We start from the raw sequence: 19,238 nt of genomic DNA on the forward strand, positions 1-19,238 counted from the left end.
GTGGATTATAGAAGACGTTGTTGAAGGGGAGTGGGTAGCAAGGCTGATGGACTCTCCACGCATGCTCGAAGTGCCTTCAGCCGACAAGGAGTCCGAGCTGTGGTAACACAGGCTTGGGAATAGGGGACAGGGAAAGAATTGGTTGTGAGGAAGGTTTCCAGCCTTGCAAGGAGTTTTGAAGGAGTGAGCTATGAAGCTTTTACTGATGGGGTACCTTATGGCTGTCATATGCAACTACAATTGCCACATACACGAGTGGCGACAGCTTTGCTCTTATGCTGCATACCACTGACATGAACATGAGCTTAATGGGCTCCAAACAAACATTTTGTGTTGTGTTAGTGATATTATATGCACTTTATGAGCACACCGATATTTTTGTTAGTCATTAAACCTAGTCTTCTGCATACGTTCATTATGTAAAATACTTGCCCCTTATATCATATAGTGGTGTTGATGGTTTGTTCAGCTAAGGGACTGGCTGTTCCCTGAAGAGACCTTTATGAATCTGCGCTGACTAAATATTACGGTGGTGTTGAGGATGGATTGTCTCCCGTGGGCATCTCCCAGAGCCTGTCATTGCTTAAGCCTGTTCAGCCATTCGCCATGCATTGGGAATAAAAATATTTTGCAGAAAATCTGGCTCTTGTCTGTGCTGAGAGTGTGCGTGGGCACACTGAAGCTTTATTTATCAGTATCATCATAATGAGCATACATTACTTAGCACCATTAGGGACAGGTTGCTCCATCCAATTCTTTTATGTTGTGAAACGACTTTTGAATTTAATTTTTGTGAAGGCCTTATTTGCTCGTTTTGTCACAAATCATATAAACAGCACATTGCAAGAAATTGCTCCCGCGAATAATGTGGCTAAAAGGAGCACTAAGGAGCTTGTCACTTATCCTTTCCAAAATTTATTCCTCAGGACTTTACCTTATTTTGTGAAGTATCAAGCTTGAGAAAAATGACTAGTTTACAGTATCTCATTTTGGAACATGACCATTGTGCTTGGTCCAGTGTCTACTTTGGGCACCGCACATGTCAACAGCGCATATAGCACTCCTGCACATTCTTGTATGGTGGACGTAAATGTTAAGCAATGGAGCATGCTGTAACAAGACAGATGCAAACCAACCTGCGCATGATGCTGCCATCAGTGAGAGTAACAATGGGAACTTCGGTTGCAAGTGTATTAAACGCTGTTGAAGGTTCCATATCTGATCATGGGTTTTGGTTGCTGTAGCATTTGGCGTTGTCTTTAGTGCCGTCTTGTTGTGACTGCGGGCTCCAAGTGATTGTGACGAAACTAGCGCGAGGCGCCAGCTACTTGCAAGGAGTGGTCGCGTGATCGTGGGTGAAGCCCATGGCTTTTTCTCTTTAACGGCTAGCGCTTTAAAACGTTTTGGACGCGGCGTAGCCTTCCTTCCGTTTGCCATGTGGCGTGCTCCAGCAATGTGCTTCCAAGACTCTTCTATGCCTGCTGCTTGTACTTTGACGCAGGTGTCACAGGGCATGGCTATCAGGAAACCTCTTTCTTCCTTCTTTCACTCCCTCCTTTATCCCTTCCCTTAAGGCGTGGTTTAGGTGTCTGCCAATATGTGAGACCTATACTGCGCCATTTCTTTTCCCCCAAAACCTAATTTCAATTTCATTTTCATAGCAGTTACAGGTGTTCCCTGGCTAAGCTCTAGGATGAGGGATGAAAAGAAATTTTTTTTTGTTTTTTGAAAGTATAGGGTATGCATCTCGGTGAACACCTCAACACTGCCGTGGGGAAAAGAAGTAAAGAGTGAAAGAAGGAAAAGAGAGTTGCCGCAGCAGAGGCTTCCTGATAAATCAGACCTGGCGGGGTGCTTTAATGGGCACTATAAATTGCCACTTGTAATACGGGACATGAGCGCTTGAGTGCAGTGGGGTTGTGCGGGGGCTCAAGGACCAGTGTGTCCTCTCAATTTTGTGTAGCGGAAGCTACACTAGGCTACCAGTCGAGCATTTCGTATTACACGCGATGGCCGGTTGTGCGCATGCGCCGTTACCATGGCAACCGGGGAGGAGGAGTGGGTTGCTTCATCGCCGCCGTCGCCGCTCTCCCTCCTTTATTCCTTCCCTTATGACGCGGTTCAGAAGAACGTACCATCGGCAAGGACCGTATGCCTTGCTAAGTGTAATAAAATTTTCTTTTCTACAAATTATTACATTTTAACTTAATTCTTTTTTAATCTCGCTCATTATTATTATTATTATTAATTTATTTATTTCGAAATCAAAACTCTTGTCCTTTCTCTGTTCATGAGGTAGAATCCACCGGCGTTGCGTTCCCGCGTGCTTTTCGTTTTTAATAACTGAGTACAGGCGAACAGCCACCCGATTCTTGGCCGATCCCCCAGTGTGGGTATGTGCCATCCTTTGATAGGCTAACAACAATGACAAAGTCACATGACATCATAATCATCATCATTTTCATACACTCGTAGAACGGCTGCTGCCAGAACGCTCACGTGTCACGGCAGTTGGCGGATTGCGGCCACTAGGCCTATCGCTTGTTCTCTGGATGGTCCTGTGCTCAAACTTCCCTGGCTGCGCTAAGGCCCTGTCATGACCGGCGCCCGATCAGTGCCGGGTGGCCAGCCTTGCGTTATTTTGCTCCTAAAGAAGCTTGAGTTCAACGAGGGATCTGTTTTGCCTAAGGTGAGTAATTTTTGCTCCGCGACAGCGGCGCCTTTTATCGCGAATGCCTATTTAGTCTTGCGTGGAAGACTGCTCGCGCCAGCTGCAATGACCGCACAGTTTTCTTTACAATATGCCACCAGAGCACGTGAGGCCAGTAGGACTTCGAGATGCATTGCAGCGTCCCGACAGCGTTCGTCTTCTGTTAGACGCGAAGCACGTTTGTGGCTCCCGTTTCCCACTTACGTGCTGCGTTACGAGCATGTCGCTCTGCCTCGGCTGCATCTATGACCCTTCCACAACGAGTCTTATGTGCCACTTCGCCTGTGGTAGCTCTATCATTACTGCTGCGGTTGGTACTGCACAGGAACGCAGAACGCTGCGTCGTCCAGTCACAGCAGGTTATCTTTGGACGCGTTTGTACCCACCGCGGTGGCTCAGTGGTTAGGGCGCTTGGCTACTGATCCCGATGCCGGGTTCGAACCCGACCATGGGGTCTGCGTTTTTATGGAGGAAAAACGCTAAGGCGCCCGTGTGCTGTGCGATGTCAGTGCACGTTATAGATCCCCAGGTGGTCGAAATTATTCCGGAGCCCATCAGCTACGGCACCTCTTCTTTCACTCCCTCCTTTATCCCTTTTCTTACGGCGCGGTTCAGGTGTCCAACGATATATGAGAAAGATACTGCGCCATTTCCTTTCCCCTAAAACCAATTATTATTATGGGATGCGTTTGTCGTTGTTTGTATATAGCGCCGTATGTGGTATCGTTTGTTGCCCCAAGTGATTAGGACCAAGCTAGCGCGAGTCGCCGGCTATAGGCAAGGAGTGGTCTCGTGATCGTGGGTTAGGTCCATGACTCTTCGCTTTAAAAGCTAGAGCTTTAAAAGGTACTAGACGCGGCGCGGCCTCCCTTCCGTTTACACTGCGGTGTGATCCAGCAACGTGCTCCCGAACGAGCTGTCCAAGAGATTTTCTTCGATGCCGCTGCCTGTACTTTGATGCTGGTGCAGCTGCGCACGTGATATCAAAACCCACCTGCTGCTGTGGCTTATTGGTTATGAAGAAAACTATTAAACCTTACGCCCCTAATCCGGGGCAGGGATAGTGCACTGACATCGCCATAGCGTTTCGCCTCCATCGAAACGCGGCCGCCGCGGTCGGGTTCGGCGACCGCGTTTCGATGGAGGCCAAACGCTTAGGCGCCCGCGTGCGGTGCAGTGTCAGTGCACGTTGAAGATCCCCACGCGGTCGAAATTATACCGCAGACCTCCACTACTGCATCTCTTCCTTTCTTTCACTCTCTCCTTTAACTCTTCCCTTAGTGCGCAGTTCAGGTTTCCGCCGGTATGTGAGACATACACTGCGCCATTTCCTTTCCCCAAAAGCAATTTTCATTTTCATAGTAGTTACAGTGCTGCGCTGCTGAGCTTTAGGACGCGGGATGGAAAGAAAAAATTTTTGGGGGGGGGGGAAAGGAAAGGCATGTTAAATCTCTGACATCTCGGTGAACACCTCAACCCTGCCGTGGGGAAAGGGAGAAAGTAGAGAGTGAAACAAGGAAGAGAGAGGTGCCATAGCAGAGGGCTCCTGATAATTCAGACCTCGCGGGGTACTTTAACGTGCACTGTAAATTGCCACTTGTAATACCGACATCGGCAATGTAATATATATATATATATATATAATGGCAAAACGTATATACGGAGAACGACCTATGCTTGCAGTGCTCAGAACGTGTGCCAGTCAGGCATCGATAAAGGAGTGAGTGAAGCAAGGAACGGAGAAAGAGGTAGCGTAGTGTAGGGCTCCGCCAGCAAGCCGTGGCAGAAAGTTACTGCGCACTTCCTCAAAAGACGCAGCCGCGCGCACATGCGCGCATTTGAATGCTGCATTAACGACGTGCGTGGTAGTCCACGACGGATATTGCGAAAGGTGTGTGCTCGTAGATTCGCCATGCCGGCAGAAGTGAATATTCTCCATTCCGACGGGAAAGTCGAAATTAAGTATTGTGATATCGAGCTGAACAGGAACACACCGTTAGCGGTGGGGTTAACAATGGCTGTGCAGCGAGAACGTCGAGGCGAGTGGCGAAGACAACTTCTTCGATCGAGACGCCGGCGCCGTTGGTCGACCGCGCGGCCATATCTATCGGAAGAGAGTGTCGAAATAATTCGTATGGGGAGGGGCATTCGGCTTCCGCTGAAACACGTAAGCATAGCACTACAATTTTATTTTATTGGCATGTACATTAAAGAAGATATTGTGCGCTTGTTAGCTTCTTCGGCTGCTTCTATTCTACCAAAGGTAACGAACTGAATTGTTGACATGCTGTGGCTCGGCCGCTGATGACAATAGCAATGCATTCATGAATGCACTACCACGCTACACCTTTAACGTCTGCTGTTCCACTCATGCAACGCTACTCGTAGAAATCAGTTTTACCTAAAATGCGAGGGCATGCATAACGTTTCCGTAAAAATTAAGATCAGAACTATTAATGAGCACTTTCCTCTAGCAACGACTTGGAAGACGACGACGAAGCTAGAGTATAGCAAGAGGCTCGTGTCCGCGTGGCTTAATTATGGCGAAGGACCACGGCATATAACCTCGTAGAACGGCAAACGCCTGCTGCCAAGAAGAACGCTCGCACGTTGTGTCACGGCAGCTCAGATTCCGGCAGCTAGGCCTATATGGCTTGTTCTCTGGATGGTCCGGTGCTCAAACCTTCCTGGCTGTGCTAAGGCCCTATCACGACCGGCGCCGGACCAGCCCCTGGTAGCCAGTCTTGCGTTTTAGATGCATTAACCGGGGCTGTGTGGCCATCTGGGAGTTCGGAAGTTGTTGAGGCTGGGCGCTAGCATCCTTTTGTCGCTTAGTCACTGGGGTGACTATATTGCCGCTGCTCACCATACGCCACCTATAGCTTCGCCTAGACCGAGCGCGCCCTATTTAAAACAAAAGCTTTACTGGCCTAGCAGGAGCGTGCTAACTCGGATGCGAGAAACGTGACGTCACCACCACGTGACGTCACGAGACGTGGAATCGCTGCCATAGCAGCCCATCGCGTGACATCGCCGAGCCGTCACTACACCGGGGCTCCGCAGCCGCGGAGCGGCTGCTGCCTGACCACGTGATCTAGCCGAGCGTCAGCTGAATAAAAAAAATTACCCACGGCGTAACTTCTGCTGAACCTGGTTAGAGAGCGAAAGCTTTGGTGTATCGGGCAATTGTAGACTCGGCTTGGTGTCTAAGGATGAGTGCGTTCCGCACACTGGTTAGTCATCGCGCCCACCCTGCCAGGTGGCAGTTATTGGTTGATCGCGGGAGTTTGGTCAGCCAATGAACGCTGCGGCCTATTGCTGCAGTGCCGCGTGTCTGCCACAACGTTGTCAGCGCTAATGATTGCAGTCCACATTTCTCTCTCTCTAACCACCGCCGCGTACCTCAAAGTGGGATTGAGGCGTCCACTGACCCAGGGAGCCAGCTATTCGCCTTTCCTTTCCTAAATATCAATGTAGACTTCGATGTCAGAGACAACGCTAATGAACAGCTTTGTATATCCTGATTAGCTGAGCAAATCCTCAGCCAAATTTTTTGTGCCGCAAAGGGTGGGAACAAATGCGATTCTGAGCCTTCAAAAATCCTTGCCCTTTTGAAACTATAGCAATGGAAGCAGCGCCAGGCAGGAGAGGTAGTCGAACCGCAAGACTTGTTACAATTTAGCGGCGCCCAGCTCGAGGACAAGATCTCCGGTTCGTTGCTCGGGCTCATGCCAATGCAGACGAAAGTGGGAAAATGCTCTCTGGCTATGATTTCGGCGCTCATTGACTATGCGCTACGTAGCTGTTGTTCCGAACCACTCCATTGCGATGAAGAGCCGTAATCGACTAAGTCCTTGCGATTCTCAACGCGCTTGTCCTCCATCGGAAGGACGGTGCTGGCCCGTAATAGACCAAAGCCCCTTGACGTACGCAGTTCTGGCCTGCAAGCTTGTCATTTATCCGAAGCTCTCCGCTGCGGTGTCGGGCCGTTGTCGACCCTGGTCACCCATTGGCGAGTGGGGCTGCTCTTGTTTTCAATTCATTCCAAGCATACCGATGCGATGTTGGGGTGTAATTAGTTGGATTGGTGCCCCATGTGTTCGTTAATTACTCACCTGAAACACTTCGCTGCGGTGCAGGCCCGTAATCGACCTAGGCTTAATGGTGCCCTATACGGTCATCTTTCATTCAATGCACTCGATCCTCTAAGGTACCGGCCCGTAATCGACCTAGACCACTTAAACATGCGGCCCCTCATGCTCGTCATCCATCCGAAGCCTTCCGCTTTGTTTCCTCAATTGCTTAGGCCACCTAGGCATAGCAGTGCCCCACGTGGCAGTCGTTCATCCGAAGCAGTACGCTTCAATGCCGTTTCACAGTCTACGTAGGCCTTAGACCTCGGTAGGTCACCTCCCTGATCGGTGGAGACTACTTGGAGGAAAAGAAGCCTCTTCCGACACTCCAATTGCAACTTTCTGGTGCAAGAATCCTGATAGTCTCCCTGGTTTTTGCAGCAGACATATAAGGACATTTTGCGAGACGTTCGTTGTTCATCAATTGGCTAGACCCCTCTGCGATTCCGAGCAAGACTAGAAGGATGCGGTGCTTAATGTTTCAGGATGTGGTAGCGCTGTGTTAACTGCAATCACGGTTTTTATGCCATAATGAAGTCGTGGTGCCCAACATCAGGAATTCTGTCACTCATGGTCACGATGCAGCTGCTGAATTCAGCCCTAATTACTTATGCAATGCCTCTTCGCAGCTCGCACCAAAGGCCAAGACAGCGAGCAGCTCCGGGTCCACCCGTCGGTCTTGTGCGACTTCCGCTCAAGCAGAAGACATTGTCGAACTCAACTCAGAAGCCAATTGCCGAGTTTGAAAGGGCAGGATAGTCACCTGCCATTATGGAGCCTCCTGCAAAGCCGTTGCTTCCGGGGCCGATGCCACCAACGTCCGCGTTTCGCGCTCGCGACCGGCAGGACAACCGCCGGGAGATGGCGCTGCGCGTCCATTGTCTGGACTCCGGATGGGGCACGCCGACGGCATCTCAGCTTCGGCGGCTGCTCGGTCTGCAGTGCGCCGTGGGCCAAGTGGTGACCGGAGACTGCGGCGAGGTGGAAGTGTACGAGAGCCCCAACTGGATGGCAAACGTGACGCTGAAACTCGAGCGGTCACCCAAGGACTCGTTCTTGCATATCGTACTTACGTGGTGAGTGTGCGACAAGTACTTCTGGCTTTTCCCTTAGCCGGTCTTCGGTCGTCCTCAACAATCATATTATCAAGCCTCTACTGTCGCATAAGTTGAGAAGCTCCTCATATGCGCTGAAATGGGTCCAAAAATCGGAGGTTAGCAGATTTGTGCACACTGGAACTAAGGTGACTGCAGTGCCATTTGAGATATCCAGATGAATTGTGAAGCACTGCTCAGAATATGGTGATCGAGGGGAAGAGGTTGCACAGCTTCATAAACAACTTACTGCGCAAATTATTATAGGCACCTCCGTCTGTTCAGTCTCAGAAACTGGGGGAGGGTGAGAGGCACGTTTATGCAGACATTTCAATTCAGAATTTCTTGCCTGGTGCAATTAATGACCTATCGGTGTCTGCGGGCTCATAGCCGCCATATTGAGGTGGCCAGTGTGTTGAGAGTGCCACCATTTGTGTTCGAACATATGGCTTCTTGAGCTTGTACCAGCTTTTGGTTCCACGTGTCAATTTTACACTCGCATCCGCAGGTGCGACCAATACCAGAACGGCTCTAATAACGGTGCGGCTGCGGGCAAGTCCGGCCCGCCAGAATGGTGGCTTGCATCCGAGGAGCTCGAGGAGTTCTGCGACCCGTACAGCACCCAGATAGCCACGGAGCACAAGGACATACCCGTGAATGCGTTCGCCCTCGGCTGCTTCCTCGGGTACAACACTTTTGTGGCGCACTTTGACAGCACCTACACAATGCCGCCTCCGCCATCGCCACTCTCGTCGGCCAAGTCTTCGTCGTCCCACTCTGGCAAATCAATGTCTGTGAAGAGGGGAAAGAAGGGAAGAGGGGCCAAGTCTAGCTGCCCTTCAGATGGGACAAGCTCATCTGCGAAGACGGCTTGTCCCAACAGTGAGCTGACCTCACCTGAAGGCTTTAAGGTGAGATGAGGTTCCAGTAGTGTGTTTTCTGACGGTGTCCATCCAGAAGTTCGAGTTATGGCAGTGGTGGTTGCATGGTGGAAGGCCATGGGAATAAACTGCATTGCAGTCTGTGAGGACATAAAGTGTCGTATCCTAAAAACAGCGTGTTTTTCTGTTGGGCAAATAGTCTCGATGATACTGAGAGCCCCAGTCGTAAGGGGGATGTGAGAATGGTAGTCAGGACTTGTCAATGCATCTCTTTTCTGGAAGGCAGTGGCAGCTCATAGGCACATTAAATCTAACCCTTTTTTCATGGACAGGTCTTGGGTACGTGATGGCAAAGCAGAGCTTCGGGCCTGATGGTCACGCACTTTGGCACAAGGGCCCCTTATCCATTCATCTGGTTCCCTACATGTCTAGTTGGCTTGCTTGGCGTGCAGCCTAAATTGTTGTGGGAATTGAATTCTGTGAAGAGCGGCTCCAGAAAGATTTAGAAACACTAGTGAGAGGGGAAGGGGGTGTGCTTTACACTGTGTGGATGATTTCAAACAACCAATTTTATGTACTCCTTCCTGTATCAACGACCTGCAATTCGTCGTCCAGTTTTTCTTAGGGAACAGCGATTTGAGGTGACGAGGCTAGGTTGCATGACATCGCAAATGACGAGGAAATGTATCCTCAGTCTTAAGAGAGGACTCTGAAGGGATGTGATATACTTTGCTTACAGTACATAAAGCTCTTCGAGGGCCTGGAACGTATTAGCCTCACTGCATGAATTGGCAAGTGCAAAACTGTACCAACATGGATAGGCATACTTAAAAAGTACGGCAGTTTCGCAGTCGGAGCGGAATAATTTGGTTTAGGCCCTTCTTCTGAATGCCTTCTCTTCCACCAGGTGACACAGTGCAATGCACACTTTGAGCACTGTTCCAATGGGTTGTACCTGTACTTCGTGGATGTCCGCAAGCGGAGCTCCACGCGGTTCCGGCTGCTGGTGCGGTACTCGACGATCTGCCGCATCATTCTGCGCAAGACGTCGCCGACATCCACTATTGTCTACCTGCAGCTGTTGCATCCGCCGCTGCTTTACAAGGTGTGCGCTGGCAACAGCGCCACCAGCCAGTGCAACCGCGAGGGCGACTACCTGCCACAGGTGAGCAACGCTATATCGTTAATTGCTTTCAATGGACTAAAATGGAAAAACTTGACTGTCTACAAACACACTCCTGTACTCTTACGGTTTCCCCTTCCGCTACAGTTTCCTTTAGTCGTAGATTTCTTCATCATTGCGTAGAAGGGCAGCTGTGAGGCAACACGGAAAATTGGAGGACTGCAAGGAAAGCTGTATAGGAAACGTCACCAGTGACTGCTGTGGTGAAGGGGATATTAATGGGCATAAAATGCATTTTAGGCGTCACCAGTCTTCTGCTGCTTACAAGAGCGCGGTGTGAAGCTTCACGACCACTACCAAGAGTGGGCATACACCCTTTTGCTTCTGCGTCCTCTGCTCCTTGCGCACTTTCACTCTAACCGCCTAGCCTTTGTTTCCCAGTTACTGGTATCTCAATTTTTTTTTCAACCATGTCCCGCTCTCCTTCTTTCTCGAGAGGCATTAACAGACTTCGGGCAATGGGAATCCACACAAAAATGCCAAAACGACTACGCCGGTAATCTCAAAAGTTTCATTTGACGGGCCCAGAGCCCATATATTCCCTATCCCATTCACAGGGCATAGTGATAGTGTGACAGTACAGTCGTGACTTCACTGTTTTTTTACACAAACGTTAAGTTATGACAGTGGTGACTCTAGAAGTTCTTTCCTAATACAGCCATTAGTGTAGATGATGGGCGCTGAACTTAGGTCAGTCATCATCATCATCAGCAGCAGCAATAGTATAACTGTGCCAACACAGGACAAAGGCTTTTGCACGGCTCTCCAATTAACCCTGTCCTTTGCTGCTGCGATCACCTTATCTCAGCAAACTCCCTAATTTCATCCGCCCATATTAGTCTCTGCCTCCCACTGCTACACTTGCCTTCTCTTAGAATCCACTCTGTTACCTTAAGTGACCATCGGTTATCGTGCATTCGCATTACGGGTCCTGCAAATGGACTGCAATGCTATAGCTCTTCTTGATTTCGACCAGAACATCATTAACCTGAGTTGGTTCCTTGACCCATGAAATAATAATAATTGATTCCAGTCAGCCTCAAAATAGGCCGCACAGCAGCTTGCTCACCCACCACCTTGCCTGTCGCAGTTCGACCTGTCCGACACCACCCCGTGGGACCGGGCCGTCGAGTTCGGTGAAGGACCCTTCAAGTGCGGTGCCGACGTTCTGGGCAGGAGCCGCGTGATGCGCCTGACGCTCAGTGGACCACGCCACTGGGCGCCTCTCTGCAACCTGATCCTGCACACGCGCAAAAACGCGCAGGTTTTTTACGCACCAGTGCGTGAGTTGCAGGCACGCGAGTTGAAGGCAGTGGCCAGGCCCAGCGTGCAGGACTTCGGCATCATGTACGCCTTGCTCAGCGTCTGGTCTGAGAGCTTTCAGGTAAGGATTTAACTCACTGCGTGGATTTCTTGTAATCTCTACCCCAAGAACAAAGGTCAAAAGTGTGCGGATTAGAAATGTTCCAGGACGTCGGCGTGAGACCTTCGATTCTCTTGAACATTTCTTGTTCTTGTCACTTTCAAACTTCTCGCTTTCTGTAGATTAAGTTAAAAGACATACAAGACAGACAGTACAAGACACCCTTTGCATGTCTCTATATCCGTCGGAATTGGATCAAGTACATCACATAATTTCCATGTACACGACCTCCAGGAGATTCATGTCAAGTGCGTTCTAAACGTAGCTGCCGCATTGGCTGAGTGGTTACGGTGCTCGGCTACTGACCCGGAGGACCTGGGTTCCAATTCTGGTCGCGGCTGCCACGCTTTAGTGGGGCGAAACGCAAAAGCGCCCGTGCGGTGTGCGCTGTCGTTGTTCGTTAAAGATCCCCAGGTGGTCGAAATTAATAAAAAATTCCGGCCACAAATTCTGGAGTCGCCTGCTGCAACGTCCCTGATAGGATAAGTCACTTCGGGACGTTCCCTCCATACCACACTATACCATTTTAAATGCAGAATCAATAAGGATTATCACGAGTGAATGCATATTGCTTCCAAAGTAAGGGTTACACCAATGTGTCGGATCTACGCTGTTGACGAATAAAGATGACGTTCATTCGGAGAACTGCTGCGTTGGCGGTTCTGGCATATCGCGCTGTGCCATGACCTGGCGTAAATACAAAAATGCGTCACTATTCTATGCGCGCATTTTTGCGGACCTAGGGTGTCATTTTGTGTTCAATAGGGAGCTTCCCGAAGCGAAGTAGAATTAAGCGGGCGTACGACTCGAACGGCGCTTGAAAGCTGCACAGTCGAACGTGGACGTGCAACATGTGGATTACCGCCTTTGCAGGTCACCGATGAGCTCGCGATGGACGCTCAGAGCTGCCGGGAAACGCTCCTCGAGTTGGCTGCGCACGCTGAGGAGTGTCCCCGAGCCCTGGAAGAAGCCCTCTTCGAGATCTATTTCTCGCTTAGCCAGGGAAAGGTGAGAGCTGGGTTGGCAGGCTGGCTTCAACAACAAAAGCTTAAAGGCCCTCTTAACATCCGTAGCCTGCTTGACTCACACCTGGCCAATACTGCGCCACCTATACAGGGATGGAGGGAAAAGCACGATTGCCCAGTGGCCTTAGTAGAGGGCGCTGTGTTAGTACGGTTGGTATTTAGTTTTGCACACGTCAGGCACCACCGAACGCCCACTAGCGGGCATTCAGTAAGAGTTGTTTTCTGAAGTATGTTGAGTAAGCTTTTATTGCAGAATTTTGTACTCAAGGCAGCAGCAGAACAGCGGTTTTCTTCGAGCGAAAGCTCGACTCTTCCCACTACAACTCCCAAGGTGAAGTTTAGTGCGCATATCACCTTGAGCCGGCGCAACGAAGGTGTAGCAAGGAACGTCATAATACGGAACTCGCTGTGTAGTCGCCGCAGCTGCGCTCGCTGCGGGCCTCATCGCTGCTCTGCCACGTGTCTAGCAAAACGTTGCAAAAACGGTTGCTTCGCTGGCGCTTGTTCTCTGTCTCGCCATGGATAAGACGCGCACCAGACTGACTCCGGGGCCAAACCATATGTACCCATGCTTAACAGAGCTTTGGCTCGTATTAATAGGTTCAACAAGTGCTAAACCTCTGCTAGTTTTTTTAATTCAACAGTGTAACTACAGATGTGTTTTATGTAGCAGAGCATGTTCAGTTTGTGCCCATGACAACACTACGCGGACATGTGCAGTAGTAGAACCTTGTGTTTTTCTTGGATAGTGACGGTAAAATGAGGCTAGTGGCAATGTGAGGAAGGCAGTGTAACGAATTATGAAAAGAGAGTGAAACAAGTTACATACAAGTTTGCAGTGTCCTCTTTCTTGGGAACGCACAACCGACCAGAAGCAATGGACCTCCTCCACCATGTTGTTTTCTAGCAAGCGCAAAAAACGTACGTGGGACGGAGTAGGGGACACTGAAACACGTTCACGAGTGCTCATGTCCCCTACTCCGTCCCTCGTCCGTTTTTTGTGCTTCCTAGTAAACAGAATTCATAACCAACTAGCCCGGCAGGTTGTTCTCCTGAACTCCTCCACCAGTTTTTCCAAGATGAACACCTGAGAGGCACCTGCTTCTTTCGCGACGAAGTTGCTACAAGTGGAGTGCGCTTATGGTGTCAGCATTCCGCCTCATTCCTTCACGACGGCTTGCAGACTATGTAGGGGAATGGTAGCGGAAGTGGGAACTGCCAGAGACTGCATCGAAAAGTGACATGCTGCTTTCATAGCAAAGTTGCACTTTAATCTTCCAAAGGTGTTGTATCTGCATTATTGTCAGCACATTGCTTGCCGTGACCAAGCTTGCTCACGACATTTTCCGCTACAAAATTCAAAGTGCAGTTTCCTGTAACTTCCCAGTGTATCGCAAAAAAAAAATGTGGATAACGCTTGCTTTCATGCAATGCGAGCCACCGATGTCGGACATTTTTTATTGTGTGCCTGATCATCGGATAAATAGCTTAGAAATATGTACACGCTGATATTAAAATAGCTGCTCTTTGAACAGTTGCGAACAAATGAGGGGATAGGCCTTGCTATCTCTTCCACCGTGCTAGCGTACGGTGCGTACCGACGTTCAGGGAGCGTTTATTCAAAAGGTCTAAGCGTTACACCATGAGGGCGCATGGGAGACCTCTGATGTTCGTGCAGAGCTGCATGACATGGTCTAGACTGCGCTGCTGCAAGGTGGCTGACAAGTGCGCAGTATTACAGAACTGAACGAGGACTCGGTTTGATACACAAAGAACTCTGTATAAAGACATGTGATCGGTTAAAGACTGCATGCTGAAATGCAGTATGCTATTTGTGTGATAATAGGGGCACACAGATAAGTGAAGGGTGCGTAGCTTAGCAATTTGAGGAGCTAGATCTCAAGGTGTCATTTTAAGCGGAAAGTGACGGAAAAAATTCACTTTACACGTTAGAAGTGCCAGTGAGCCCTGAACATAATCGTGTTTAAAAAAAAAATTAATTTCTTCTCGGACTACAGTTCCTTTCAATGCTTACTGCACATCAATGCTATTGCCTCTTTTTCCAACCGATCTTTGTGCAACGCTTCTATATATCCAGCATATCAAGAACAGTGTCCTTGTGGCGCGGTACGGCGCAGGTGTTCTGGTTCCGCAGTGCCCTGGAGCACCTGTACTTCCGGTATCGCGCACACCGGCAGCGCATCGACGTTTTCACAGGCTCGGTGATCGCTCAGGACCTACCGTCCCATATGGTCAAGGTGCGCAAGGTGATCCTGACGCCCACTCGGCGCGTCTACATGCCCCCTCAACTTGTGTGCAAGAGCCGCCTGCTTCAGCACTGCGACCCAGATTACGCCCTGCGCATCGTCGTGCGGGACGACGACTGCAAGCTCATCTCCTTTTCGCTGGGTGCCTGCAAGGATGACTTTCTCAGCGCGGTACGCTGTTGGGAGGTTCATGATCGCCCAGTGAACAAGTAGCTGTAGCGTACTTAATTTTTGAAAAAAATGCAGTAGCTGAAGTCTGAAGGGGAAAAAATGGCTGGCGGTTTAGCATTGCCAAGCACAAAAGACTGGGCGAAAGCACGTTTTTTTTCACATGGACACCACTGCCACATACCTCAGAGCACTGTTGAGGTGTCTCTCCTCTTACTCAAGGATCCAGTTATGTTCCTTCCTTTCTTCAAAATCGACAGTCTAAACGTTCCACTGGTTTTGAGAGAAGGAAAGGCACGTAACTGCCTCAAATTGTAGGTGGACAGCGCCACCTATTCACAGTGCGACTGACGTGTCCACTCACCTATTGAGTCGGTAATACACTTGCTACTGAAAGGCTTCACACGCACAAACACCGCTGATGCCCGATGAGTGCGGCTAATTGCTTTCGCACTGAAAGGCACAGGGAATCAGAATTTCATGCGACAAATCTACGTTAGCAGTAGTGCGACATTACAGTCTCAAATCGCTGAGCTTCTGTTTGCCTATTTTAATTTGATTTCGCCGTCGCTTTTTCATTCCGCTGCTGCATGGATCTATATAGATGAAGTGCAGAGGAGGGCACATAACTGCATGAAGATATTGGATAGGAACACCGAGGAAAGTTTTGCATGGGATGTGCTCTTTGCGATGACAATGTAGAGATCCATTTAGGTCCTCTCTTCAACCTTGGGCTTGTTTTCTGCAGGTGATCAAGCCTCCGCTGTCGTCCGGCCTGAAGATTGGTGGCCGCCGGTTCATGTTCCTGGGTTGCTCGACGAGCCAGTTACGCAACCACGGCATCTGGTTCTACGCGCACGACAATCAGGGCCGCACCGCGGAGCAGATACGTGATGGAATCGGCGACCTCTCAACCATACTCAGCGTGCCCAAGTTCATGGCACGGCTCGGACAGGTCAGAGGCCAGTCACGTTCTTGTTGAGAGAGGTGATGAGAAAAGTGACTAAATTGCATAAAAGTGTGTGAGGGAATCTCTTCTTTGCTTTTAATAACGGAGCTTTTGTTTGCAAGAAGGCTGAGCCAAGTGTCTCTGCCATTCACCATCATTCATCACACTTTGAGGGCCATGTGCATTGCGTTAATCCATAAATGTTTCGATGGCATTGTAGCAATGTGAGTTCCTCATTGATCAGTGGTCTGCAGAGATCAGGCGCCATGGGCAGTGACTCATAGCTGACTGTGAAATTATCCACAACATCATAAGTTGTGCCTTGCGCGTTTTCGAATCGAATGCGGGAGTGTCAAAATGCTCCAGAGGGGAATGGAAAGTAAGACTAGTGTTCATAAATAATTACGACACTGCGCGGACGGTGCCCTGAGATCTAACCAGGCAAATCAGCCTCCTTTCTGAGTAAATCAGCCTCGTTTTGGAGTACCAGTGCCTATTATGGAGGTGTTGTTTCCATTACACACTTTCTACTTCTGAGAAGCTACTCTTTAATGTTCTCTATACTTGTGCAATGGTTTCACAAGTTTGACAACTCCCAGCTGCACAAACATGAATTCTGTATCTCCAATCTTATAGCCAGCCAGCTATAGCGAAGTGGCCCACTCGTTAGGCCTCTTTTCCTGCGTGCAGGCTTTTTCGCAGTCGTTGGGTCTGTTAACGGTCCCGAGACAAAACACGTCTGTGGAACCGGACATCCGCCACGCAGCCCCTGGCCGCAGCAGCGATGGTTCCCATCGCGAGTACATCTTCAGCGACGGCATAGGGCGAATATCGCACGGCCTGCTGCGCAAGGTATGTATATTATCGTCCTTATCGACAACCAGTGTGAACTTCTTTTAACCTTTGCTAATGTGTCACTGAGGTCACCAAGGCAAGCGTGGCTGTGCCGGCGGTGATTTTTCCCGCGCGCCAAGTTGCTCCCGCGCGGGTAGCGACGAAATTCGCCGGTGCCAAGACACTCCCGCACAATTACTATATATGCCTCGACATGAATCGACTAGAGAAATTGGCAGCATGCCACGCAGTGGCAGGGCTTTCTGAAAAATTCATTGTTTTCACACGGCTGCCAATGCGCTTACATTCACGTTAGACACCCGGTAACAGTCCTAGCTGTGTGAGAGACAGAGATAGGGAGAGAGAAACCGCAATTCAACGTAGTCATCCTCCGCAACGTGTCTGTCCGTCGGCCGGGATCCCAGAAGGCTTTTGTTCATGCCTCGCGGCTCTCACAGCCATCTTATCCAATCCAACTTCCTGACAGGAACACTCTACCCAGAACTCTGCCGCCCATGATAAGGCTTCGCTCCTTTTGGACAGAAGAGGCCCTCGTATGTCTAAATAATTTCGTGCGGGTCCTTGAAACCCTTGAAAACCTTTGAATTTGAAAGGATTGTTTTCAAGGCTTTGAAAGTCCTGGAATTTTCGCAGATCCCTGAAAATCCTTGAGTTTCCTAAATTTTTATTTTTAATAAACTTTCAGTGATTGTATTTCATAAAATTTCAACCCACCTGAAATCAGGCTGCGATATTGTTAAAAATAGAGTGCAAGTTTCGTACAAAGTCAAGTAAGCACGTGCCTAGCAGGCGCTCGTGAACGTCTGGCCACAATGACACTGGCTTGTCTACCGTTTCCTGTCAACCATTTCCTGTGTGCTTTCCAGTTGAGTAGATAAATGGCCGCCATTGTTTGTGTGGTTGCGCGGTCGAAGTGTTACACTTTGTGCATGTTTAGCGCTTGTGTGTGTGGTTGTATCGTCACGTTTTGTGCACGTGTGATGCTTATGCGTGCGTGTGCGGTTCCATCGTGACATTTTGTGCGCGCGTAGCACTGTTATGTGTATGTGTGGTTGTATTGCGAGATTTATTGCACGTGTAGTGCTTGGGTGTGCGCGTGCCACGGTATCGTGACATTTTGTGCATCTGCAGCGTAGTGTGTGCCAGTCAACATGCGTGCAAACAATGCCCGGAAAATGCAAATTCCAGAGGTCATGGTTGAACAACGACAACTAGCGAGAGTGGCTTGCGTGGACATATCAAATCCGCTCAAGGCAAAATGCAGAGTTTGCTGTAAGTGTTTCGATATCACTACCATGGTGGAGTCGGCACTAAAAAGCAATCTAAAAAGTGCAAAGCATAGAGAGCACATGCAAGCCGCCGGGAGTAGCTGCATGATAAGGAGCTTCCTGACGATATCTGAATGTCAAGCTAATGAACCACAGCCAGCACCATCGCACTCGTCAAACTTGATGGATACGTGCAAAAAGCATGAACTTGGTATGGACGCAGGACATTTCACAGCGGATTATCTGTGATGCTGTACACGTAGCAGGTGGCATTTTCAATGTGCCCATCACAAAGGAATCGAGAGCATCTGTGGCTTCTGCGAGGAGCCAATACCGTGCCTTTTTGGAAACACAGAAAAAGCAGGAGCGTGAAGATGCGAAACAGTGGAAGAAACGCTCCATTGATAAGGAGATTGAAACTCTCAGAAGGAAGAAAAAGAAACTAGAAGCTGCAGTTGCAGAATTGACAGCTTCAGCAGACTCGTATGCAGAAAAAGCAGGGGCAACCAGGGACCTGACTTACATCATGAAGTCAAACAGCCTAAGGAAGACTGCCAAGAGCAAGCAGCAGGAGATCTTGGACATCGACCTAAAAATTCAGGAGAAGCAAAATGAGGCCACCTAAGGACTGAGTGAGTGTTTGCTTGGCTGATCTTCTTTAGCGAATAAATGTTTGCATCATCTAACACACTGAAAGTGGTCATCCGTGTAACAAACAATGATAAGTGGTCGAAAAAGGAAATATCACTGGAGCCATCGTTTTATCTGAAAACAAGTTTCTTTGTTAAAACGTTGGCTCCAGCGACAATCGCTTTTTCAGTGAATTCTCATCTTTTCACGCCTCTGTCTACCCCTGAACATCTGTCTTATTTGGATTTCTAACAGGGAATGTGGTCCGTGAAAATCCGCACACAAGGCCTTGAAAGTCCTTGAAAACCCTTGAATTTTTGTCATATACACCAGCAGAAACCCTCTCTATTGTGAGCAGTGGACGTGTTATCAATGTCCAAGTGCTGCCGACGTCTAATGTCTAGTCATGCACCATGCATGGGACAGGTTTCTGCTTCTTGAACTGCAAAAACTTGTGATGCACAGGACGGTATTTTTGCAGCGATAGCTGTATACGAGACTTCCTCTGCGGCAGGCAGTGTCACCGTCGGTGGTGACTACTATGTACTAACTAAAACTCGCCTCCTTGCCGTTCAGAAAGTCTAGGGACGGTGCTCTCAGCAGTGTGTCCTTTGTGGTTATGATGACCCAGCGGATGTGGCCATTGTGACTC

At 49.3% G+C, this 19,238-nt stretch overlaps 1 protein-coding gene, 1 long non-coding RNA gene and 1 pseudogene across 3 annotated transcripts in view; all 3 read left to right on the plus strand.

Moving 5' to 3' along the window:
• Window positions 1–19,238, plus strand: part of LOC144116228 (inactive selenide, water dikinase-like protein) — a 244,568-nt pseudogene that overhangs the window by 36,039 nt on the left and 189,291 nt on the right. The window lies entirely within an intron of this gene.
• Window positions 1,602–7,846, plus strand: LOC144116231 (uncharacterized). The gene is made up of 2 exons (XR_013311797.1): window positions 1,602–2,689; window positions 7,473–7,846. It is a non-coding gene; the product is annotated as an uncharacterized LOC144116231 (long non-coding RNA).
• On the plus strand, window positions 7,705–18,581 carry LOC144128605 (uncharacterized). The gene is made up of 9 exons (XM_077662140.1): window positions 7,705–7,919; window positions 8,446–8,848; window positions 9,726–9,983; window positions 11,092–11,385; window positions 12,298–12,432; window positions 14,588–14,887; window positions 15,633–15,839; window positions 16,524–16,685; window positions 18,312–18,581. The coding sequence occupies exons 1-9, from the start codon at window positions 7,705–7,707 to the stop codon at window positions 18,579–18,581; spliced, it is 2,244 nt and encodes a 747-aa protein (XP_077518266.1).

The sequence above is a fragment of the Amblyomma americanum genome, chromosome 1 (assembly GCF_052857255.1).
Source record: "Amblyomma americanum isolate KBUSLIRL-KWMA chromosome 1, ASM5285725v1, whole genome shotgun sequence".
Classification (NCBI taxonomy): domain Eukaryota; kingdom Metazoa; phylum Arthropoda; class Arachnida; order Ixodida; family Ixodidae; genus Amblyomma; species Amblyomma americanum.